The sequence below is a fragment of the Poecilia reticulata genome, linkage group LG1 (assembly GCF_000633615.1).
Source record: "Poecilia reticulata strain Guanapo linkage group LG1, Guppy_female_1.0+MT, whole genome shotgun sequence".
Classification (NCBI taxonomy): Eukaryota; Metazoa; Chordata; class Actinopteri; order Cyprinodontiformes; family Poeciliidae; genus Poecilia; species Poecilia reticulata.
In genome coordinates this window covers 23,817,774-23,828,101 of record NC_024331.1, presented here as the reverse complement: position 1 = coordinate 23,828,101, position 10,328 = coordinate 23,817,774, and the positions used below count along the sequence as shown (strand labels likewise).

At 40.5% G+C, this 10,328-nt stretch overlaps 1 protein-coding gene across 1 annotated transcript; it reads left to right on the top strand.

Annotated features, from left to right (window-relative positions):
- The first annotated feature begins 4,637 nt into the window (after nucleotides 1–4,637).
- Nucleotides 4,638–9,035, top strand: LOC103468203 (transcription factor Sox-10-like). Its single transcript, XM_008415114.2, has 4 exons — nucleotides 4,638–4,864; nucleotides 5,152–5,853; nucleotides 6,097–6,374; nucleotides 6,876–9,035. Exons 2-4 carry the CDS (start codon nucleotides 5,411–5,413, stop codon nucleotides 7,661–7,663), a joined length of 1,509 nt encoding a protein of 502 aa, XP_008413336.1. The 5' UTR covers nucleotides 4,638–4,864; nucleotides 5,152–5,410; the 3' UTR covers nucleotides 7,664–9,035.
- Nucleotides 9,036–10,328: the final 1,293 nt, after the last annotated feature.

The window sequence follows — 10,328 nt, the reverse complement described above, 5'->3', positions numbered from 1 at the left end:
AGATTTCTCCTCCAACCAGGCCCAAGTTCAATAATCAACATGGCTGCACACATAAAAATCTGAAAATTGCTGGTTTAAGCCTTTTACACACATCTCTGACAGTGTGTACCACAATAAGCCAGCGGCAGGCAAAGAGCTGTACGTCTAATTATAAACATCTTCCTCTTGTGTTTGAACCCTTAAAATGGGGAGAAATACACTAATGCAAATTGCAAATCTTATTAGTTTTGCAAAATGCAAAGAAAGAATTCTATTTGCCTCTAAGCTGATTTTTCCAAGTTCCCAATTTGGAATTATATGACTTGGAAATGTAACAGTTTTCAAGTCAGGTTCAAATTCCAAAAATATATATTCTGAATAGGCTTGTATGTCTTATCAAAACGTTTTGAAAATAGCAACCTCTAAGTATTTTTTTTAAAGCCAATATTTATGGATTCAAATTGTTTTAGTTCTGATGTTCTAATCTTAAATGCCATGTTTCCAGCTACAAGCCAAGAATCATCATAATTAACAGACAATGCCGTCATCTATATATTTTTCTCTGCGAATCGAGTTACTGAGTAAATTAACGTTTCAGTAATATCCAAACTTATTGAACATGACTTAGCTGAAATACAATTAGTAAATGACTGGTTTGCTGACTAGCAGATGCTGTACTTATGTTTTCCTCAGAAGTCAGATTTCCCAAGTCCACAAATGAAACGCCCGGTGAAATCGGATCTCTAACGTGAAAAGTCAGCGACTGTCGAACCACCCTGCTTCCAACTTGGCTTCCTGGCATTTAAAATGCTAAGGAAGTTGCAGAAAAGAAAAAAAACTATTGTGCTACACAATATTTATGAACATTCCCCTTCTGTGTTTTCGCCTATAGCTTTGAGAGGAACACGTGAACTCGCCCAACGTTTGTATGACGTCATCCAAGACCTTACTACCGAGACAAATTGATCGCCTCATTAAAACACCTGTCAGAGGGGTAAAAATGTCTGAGTGATACGCATCGAATGTAAAAGTATAAAAAGCATGAATTTGCTTAAAATAAGCTATCTGCTTATGCTAAATGTACAGGAGGCCTTTAATTAAAAAAAGAAAAGGTAGAAATTAATGCAATATGGTCACTTCACACGGAATTATTTGAGTTTTGAAATATTGGAAATATTGGAAAATTTAAGACATAAAATACCTGTTTATGTCAAGGTAATTTTGCCAAATATGTAATTGCTAAAAAACAAACAAACAAACAAACAAAAACAAAAACAAACATTGTTATATGAATTCAAAAATCCAGAAATACGCTTCTCATATAAAAAATTATTTGAACTATACATATTTATATTCTTATTTATATATACGCTTTAACGGTTTATAAAATGTTAATACATTTTTAACATCTGAAAGTGAGGAGATGCCTCAAGCCAAAAAACGCGTTTCAAGGCACTCCTGTTTCTCAGCATTGATTATCATATATCAATCAATAATTTTGTTGTCAATTGCGAACATGATTTAGCTGCAAAGCTTTTTATGCTGTCGTCCTTGATAAAACTCTTTGATCTGGATTGTTTGTTCTTAAAGAATTCAAAATATTATATTGCAAAAATCAATCTGAAATTAAAGTTGAGATTTTGTTTCAGCTTTATCCACTAAGCCCAACGCATTTCGTTTTTACACACAAAAAAAAAAAAATCGGACATTTTTAGAGCTTTTCTGTCACTATTTTCGGCACAACGAAAACACTTTGATTAATTAAAAAATAACTACTCAAGGGAAATTCAGAAGTGAAAATCTCTTAAATGCAAGTTAATAAAATATCTACCAAAGTTCCTACGCATTTAATCAACTTAATAGTCATTAAAAAAATTAATGTATTGATAACTGTTGAAGCAGTACTTAAATACATTTAAATCGAATCTTTAAATTCTAAATTATTAGCTTTGTTAAAGAGATTATTCATTCACGACATTCTCTCAAATGAAACTGGTTCAAACTGACAAGAGTCCCTGGAGGCGAATGGCGCATCCAGGAGCATGAACCAAACAGACCCCATCAAACCGCAGCCCTCAACAATCTGCAAACACACAGAAAACAACAACAACAATAACAACAACAAAACGAATATATATATATATATATACTAACCGTTTCCTGTAGAAACAACCTGAACGAAAATAAGCAAAACTAAAAGCACAACTCACTCCACAAGCCTGAGAGGCCTCACGCAGAATCTCTGTGCCGCTGAAATTTAGCGGCGGGGTGCAGCAAGCAAGGTGTTCCCCCCCCCACACACACACACACACACACTCCCACACCTCCCCTCCACCAGCATCTTCCTCAATCCCGAGCACCACCATCAGCACCTCCGAGGCCCAAATCCAGATGGGTGCACATTAGGAGCGGGAATAGTGTCGCAGCGGGAGAAACAGAGAGGTCCTTGCGTCCCCGTCTGCCGCCGACTATTTTCTCTGTGTGCGCCACTTGTGTCTTGGACATAAGGGGAGAAAGACGCACACATCGCTCTCTGTTATCATTTTTTTTTCCATGTTTGCAGCACAAAACTGCTTTTTGTTCCCCCCATTTTTTTCATTTACGAGGGTTAATGGATAGAGGCTTGGGCGTTTGATCACATGGCTACAATTCACCTGAGATGGAGACAAAGAGAGCAAAGAGAAGGAGCGGAGAGAGAGAGGGAGAAAACTGAGAGCCGAGCTACACATAAGAAGCAATCGGACACACAGGGGTCATTGTTGCTGTCGTTTGGTGACTCTGTGTATGTGCGTGTTTATGCGCGCGCGCGCGCGCGCGTGTGTGTGTGTGTGTGTGTGTGTGTGTGTGTGTGTGTGTGTGTGTGTGTCTTTTATACGCTCATCAGACGGTGCTTCCCATCAGGCCACGCTTTAACGGTTTATATCACGGGCCATCATGTGCGGACACGCAGTGACGAAGAGAACGGTGCAATTGCTGAACTTACAAGGAGTCTTAAAATGAAAACATTGAGGAAGATACTGTCCAATATGTTCAGGGTCAAAGTCAGATTTGTTTTTGGGTTTTTTTGTTTGTTTTTGTTTTCTTTTTACTTTTCTTGTAGCTGCTTCCACAGCTTCATCCAAAAGGGAGACTGATCGAAATGCAGCAGAGGAGGAGGGAACGTTTTTTCTTCTTCGTAAATGAACGTTTTAAAATCAACAGCAAAACAGAATATCCAATTAACAGTTTTTGATAGGCTTAATTAATGTACGGGACATTCTTCACAAATAGCGTCAAATTTAGGTGCTATAATCGCTGTATCAAAACGGGTTTTATATGTTGTTTAGGGGTATCAGAGTAAAGAGGGACCCAAATAGAAATTTACTGGACACTTTTCTGGATTATTGTTTGCACCATAAAAAAAATGAAAAAATAATAATAATAATTAATAATAATAATAATAAAGTTCTCTCTTCTCTTTCACCGTTATGCACCACTTTCAATTTAATTCACTGCTTTCCAATAAACACATCGTTTACTGTAGGAATGTGACACAGTGTGAAAAAGGTGATGATTTGTCAAGGTGCTGTTAAATACAGACTGCATAGAAGATGTAATGCAACTTTTGATGTTGTTTTTGATGTTGATGGATCATTAAAAAAAACACATTAAATACCAACCACGTGACAGTTTTAGAAACAATAAAACAAGTAAGAATTTAAAAACTAATAATGGCCTGTGAGAGGCTTATGATGAACTGTATTTATAACTTGTTGCGCCCAAATAAAGTTTTGGGCGCCGCTCTGTTTCTACATGCTTCTCTGTTTTATTTCTGGGTATTGAATTAAACGAGGTTTTGTAGAAATGAACGCCATATTACATGCACAAAACAAACAACGAAAAAGAAAGGAGGCAAAGTTGGGTTTTCCACTCATTTCATCAAAATGTGTTTAACTTGATTTTGTCTTAGGGTTATCAAATAAAGGGGTGTAGATATAAATGCAGGTCACACGTTTTAAATGTTTATTTGTAAAAACCGTGTAGCCTTTCTTGGGTTTTCCAAGTCAGTGTGTCAGACTTGGGGGACATTTTCTTCAGACATATCACTTAACGGGGCTAAATGCAAATGCACATCAAACCTTTATGATTTCTATTTACTAACTGGAAATGGAAAGAGTATCCTTTGAGTTTTCCAGATGCAGATGCATGCGGGAACATTTGGGAACCAATTTCGCGGTATCAAAATGTGTTTCACTGGATTTAAGGGAAAGAGTGAAGGTCGGCTCAAAACTTTTACAACCGTGTGGACTTCTTCAGCATTTCCTAATCGATGTGGCAGATTTGGGAGCTACGCTCATTGTACCAAGTACTACAATACTTCGGTTGGCCCACTACATTTTTCATTTCACGATTGATTTTTTTTTTTTTTTTACAATTTTTTTTATATATTTTTTTTTTTTTCTGGAAATGACTGAGCAATAACTCTCCCCGCGATTGCTTATTTGTTTGAACCATGTTAACACGTCCAACAAAGATGGCCTTCTCCTGCCTCTAAATGGACGCACTGTACACTCATCTAAACTACTCCAAGGTAAAAAATCTCACCTCTCCTCTGCTGCAAATCCAACAGTGACGGGCACTGAGCTCTGATACGCGTTTCGGTCCACTTAGTCAACATCTACGTCGCTGAGGAACCAATCAGAGCGCAGCACTGTGCCCCGAGAGGCGGGGATTAGCCGTGTACTGGAATGCTGTCTCTTTGGGAATGTTTTCCAGTTTCAATCACTTTTTTTTCCCTCCCAGTCCTTCTCACAAGGCGCTCTTTAAGCTCCGCTGTTGCCACACAGAGCAGCCATTCATCGGCTTCGCAGTCAGCCACACACACCACCACTGGACATCTAAATTGGTAGGTTATGTAATTTTATAATGCAACATTTCGGACATAAATGATATCGATATTTATGTGTAACGTACAATAGTCATTTACACTGGAACGGATTTGGCATTAATTTGTATTTAGCATAAAATTATATTAGACATTTTGGATTATCTTTGAAAATGTTAAATTTCACCTGTTATAATTGCCTGAAGTAAACAGCAAGTTTTTGGTTCATAGAAATTTAAGCTTTTATAACATTTATTTTCAGATTTTTAATCGAGTTAAACTTTCCTCTCTTTTTTGCTTCATTTTAGCTGCTATTTAAAAAAAAAAGTTACAAAAAATAAACAAGGACCCGACAGCGAGAAAGGATATTTGGACTCATAATTATGACTTTTCCCAAGAAGGGTCAGAACTAATCATTAATTGGTGGCACTATAAACTTTTTAACAAGTCAATAGCTAATAAAATATATATATTTTTATTTATTGAAAACATACTACTGCATTAAAGGTGTTTTGTCAGTGTAATAAACAAACAAATAATAATAATATAAGAAGAAACATAGAAACTATGTCGGGAGAGGAGCACAGCCTGTCAGAGTCAGAGCTGAGTCCCGTGGGATCAGACGACGGCCACTCGCTGTCACCGAGTCAGCCCGGAGCGCCACACGGCCCGGACTCCCCGCTGAGCGGCGCGCCGCAGCAGCTCACCGCGCTCTGCGTGGGGGATGCGGGCAGCGACGACGGAGGCAGAGCGAGGGCCAAGTCGGAGGAGGAGGACGATCGCTTCCCGATCGGGATCAGGGAGGCGGTCAGTCAGGTGTTGGACGGATACGACTGGACGCTCGTGCCAATGCCGGTGCGCGTGAACAACGGGAACAAGGCGAAGCCCCACGTGAAGAGGCCCATGAACGCGTTTATGGTATGGGCGCAAGCCGCGAGGCGGAAGCTGGCAGACCAGTACCCCCACCTACACAACGCGGAGCTCAGCAAGACCCTGGGCAAGCTGTGGAGGTTCGTATGAGCGGAGGAGCAGGCAAGCCCTGCTGCCATTCATGTCTTTCGGGATGTAATGCAAATGGATGATGACGTGCTTACATTTGAGACGCTGCGCGCGAGCTGTATTTCTTTTGAGTCACAAATAATAAAAAGACATTCACATTTTGAGTTGTTTGATTTTACATTTGTAGAAGTTGTACTTAAGCGGGCTCAACAAACGTATAGGATTTAATCTGCCCTCGTTTTTCTCGCCCCCAGACTGCTAAACGAGAGCGACAAGAGGCCATTCATTGAGGAGGCAGAGAGGCTGAGGAAACAGCACAAAAAGGACTACCCAGACTACAAGTACCAGCCCCGGAGACGCAAAAATGGCAAACTGACCCCAGCCAGTGAGTCCGACAGCCAGGGGGAAGGGGAGGCCAGCCACTCCCAGTCCCATTACAAGACCCTACACCTGGATCACAATGGTGGGGCTGGGTCTCCCCTGGGTGACCTGCACCACCACCACCACCACCACCATCACCATCATCCCACAGGTGTGTAGATCCTGTATCCTGGTGCACAAAGCCAAGATATGTATCAAAATTTAAAAAGATATATTTTAAAGCTAATCCTCCCAAATTATGGACATTGATGGATATGTCTTTGATAGCAATGTAGAGCTAAGTAAAATATATAATTAAACTTTATAGCACATACATCATGTTCTAATTTAGTCTCAACTTAAACCCAAACCATAAACCCTTAACCCTGAAACAAGGCTTGTTAGAAATATGATTCACCTCGATTATCTTTCATATGTATTTAGACCTTAATTGATGTCTTTATGTAGACTTCTCTTTACACTTCACTTTCAGATACATTTTCACTTTGCTTAGACGGAAGTGGCCTCAACCAAACGAACCCTCAATTCTTTCCAATTTCACGCACCTACAGAAGCTATTGCTTAAGAAAAAACGTACATTTCAAAACTACATGAAAACAACAACAAAACCAAAGTTCACCTGACAATGCTGGTCTCTCTTCTCTGTATCTAGGTCAGGGTCACAGCCCACCCACACCCCCCACCACCCCAAAGACAGAGCTTCAGTCTGGGAAACTGTCAGATGCCAAAAGGGAGGGCGGAACAGGAGCGGGCGGAGGATCTGCGGGTTCCAGGAGCGCCCTCGGAGTTGGAGCTGAGGGGGCGTCTGGTGGTCCTTCATCGTCGAGCACCAAACCCCACATTGACTTCGGCACCATGGATATTGGCGAGATCAGTCATGAGGTGATGTCCAACATCGAGCCGTTTGATGTCAACGAGTTTGACCAGTACCTCCCTCCAAATGGTCACCCACAGAGTGGCGCCGGGGCCCCCTCGGCCGGCTCCTCCGCCTCGTCCTACGCTTACGCCCTGGCTGCGGCCAGCGGGCACTCGGCTTGGCTCTCGAAACAGCAGCAGCAGCCTCAGGCCTCTCCTTCGTCCTCGGATCCATCGAAGGCCCCCATCAAAAGCGAGTCTGCGTCCGCTAGCCACTATGCAGAGGCTTCATCCTCCCCCTCCTCAGGTACCCACGTCACCTACACCCCGCTCAGCCTCCCCCACTATGGCTCCGCTTTCCCTTCGCTGGCCTCCAGGGCTCAGTTTGAGTATGGAGACCACCAAGCCCCCGGGGCATACTACGCCCACTCCAGCCAGGCCCCAGGGCTGTATTCAGCATTCTCCTACATGGGCCCTACACAGAGGCCTCTGTACACTACCATAGGAGACCCCTCCAGCGTGGCGCCCTCTCACAGCCCCACACACTGGGAGCAGCCTGTTTACACCACGCTCACAAGACCTTGAGGCAGAGCAGCTGAGCAGTGGGAAATATGGGAAGTGTGTGAGTGAATCTCTTGTATATGTGTGCAAACATGTGGTGTATGAATTGTATGAGTGTATCTGTGCCATATTAGTGGTTTTTACCATGTCTTTTTCTGTTTTGTTTTGGTTTTTTTAGCCAACGCGATAAAAAGTGTCCACATGAGCTAACATGAAACAGAGACTCATGCAGAATGAAATGCGAATCATGGGCCCACAGCCAATCAAAAACACGTCAATGTTAACAAGCGTGTGCCATCCTATTTTATTTTTTACTTTGTCATGTACAGCACTTGTATATATGTTACAAGAAGTAGAGCGAGAGCTGGGATTGGACCAGTGTTGGATTAAAGATTGACTCTGAACACACCAAGAGGCGAAAGGCTTTTAGACTGACATAATCTAATTTTATTAACCAAACTAAATGATTATTTGGTGTTTTTGTGTTCATGCAAGTAGTACATTTATTTTCATCACTGGTGTAACTATCTTCACTGATTGGCACCACTGCTATGGAGAAAAAAAAGAAGAAGAAGAAGCATGTTCTGTTTCATTTCAGATGTAAGATTGTTTTTTCATGGCCAAAAATGGACAGCTGAAACTTTTGTTGTTGTTGTTGTTTTTATTCCGTAGATAGCTCAGTCTATATTTCTTTCTTTGGATCTATTTTGCTGAACTAAATAAGCGTGTATAATGGGGAAAAAAAATAGGAAAAAGACAGGGAAAGAGAGCTCTTGAAGATGTAGTATTTTAATGTGTGACTCCTTGGAGATTTACCTCAGTTCTGTTTGCTTTGTGGCGATCAAATGAATTCCTGAAGAAGAAAGAAAAACAAACAAAAAAAAAAAACAAACAAACGTAAAGCATTTTGTTGAGTTTTAAATGACGAACACTTTGATGATTTATCCACCACCTGCGTTAAGATCTAGAGGTCTTAACCAAATCTTTTGGGGTAACAGGCCAGCTCTGGGTATTACTTTAGGATTAGAATCACATGGACAAGGCTCTACATGTCGGCCAAAATTGTGCCTTCACCTTCAGTTTACACCTTTGCAGCCCTCTCCCGCTTTATCAACCTGAATAACGGTCATTACCACAAGTTTGCCTTTATTACTTGACTCAAATGTTTTATACTGACCCTTTTGGCATGTAGTTGTCTTTTTTTTTTTAATGTGAGTAATAATGCGTTGTCTGTCACATCTTTGCTTCTTTCATTTTTGTATAATTCTGGTTAGTTTTGTAAAGTGTTTGGTATACACTCACTCGAGTATTTTTGCTTCCTTACAAAAAAGCAATGTTGAAATATTATTGTCATCTATTAAATCGATTTATTTATAAAAAAGAAAAGAAAAATGAACTGTGTGTGAGACTTATTCTGTGCAATAAGTATGTGAAGGGTGAAAAAGTAAATAAATAACATGGTGCTGACGCGTTAACTGTAACAACAACACAATCAGAGCCCCACCAACCTAAGCTGTTTACTGTGTTTGTGTGTGTGGTGTGAGGCTAAAATTGACTACTAATTCCCCACGTTTAATCGGCTGGGGACTGCGTGTTACTGAGGGGCACAAAGGGAGCCTTTCAGTCGCCAAGAGGGATGCAGAGAGAGAGAGAAGGAGGGAGTGTGCAAGGAGCCAGAGGCAAAGCCAATTTCAGCTCAGGAACCGGTGCACACTTGGACTTTTGTGCATGGCTTTTCCTCTCACGCTGCCCCGTCCTCTCCACCTGAGGCTCCCTCCCTGCTTCCATGTTCAGCTGCAGTTTAAACTCATTAGAAGGGCATCCAAAATTCAAATGTCAAGTTCACTGCTGGGACTATGTTTCAGAACACAGTCGTAGTAAGCACGGTTCTATACTTAAAAAAAGTTTTGGACAAAAAGTATAGAATTGCAGTTCTAAAATAAAAATAGCACTTAAACTTTTCCACGATTTGTGGTGCAAAAAAAAATAAAATAAAAAAAATGAAAGGATACTGAAAGATGGCTTTCAAAGAAAATGTGAAAAGAGTTAAATTGATTTGATTTCAGTTCCCAACTTTTTGTAGAAACTGCTTTTGTTGCAGTAGCTACAGCTTTTTGGAGAACATATAGTTTAGCATATTTAAACTAACATTCTCGTCAAATCATATTTGAAAAAGAGCTCAGTTACATTGAATGGAGTGCATCTGTTTTAGAGACACAGATTTTCGATTGTATTTCTGCTTGGACTTTGATTAGACCATTCTAGCATAACATGCTAAAAGCTAAATTGTTTTATTGTACCTCTGGATGTATGTTCAGGCTTGTCATGCTCCAAGAAAGATGAACCTTCAGAACAGTCTCATCATTTGCAGACAGGTTTTCTTCCTGCCCTGCACTGATTTGTTTTTGTTTTCTTTTCCTGTTTTTGATTTTTTTTAAGCTTTTGCTATTTTTCTTTTTCTTTTTATTGTATTGTATTTTGTTGTGTTGACAGGTTCCCACCTGAGCTGTGGCTTTTCTGCAGTTCTTCCAGTCACAACGCCACCCCGGTCCTTTGAACTCATGCTCTCCTTGTCAATTTAAGTGAAAAGAGAACATTCTAAATTGAGTAAAAAGAATCTCTAAATTGTGTCATTTCCCATATAAAAAAAAGAAGAGACAGGGAGCTTTAGAAAATAAAAATAAAAATA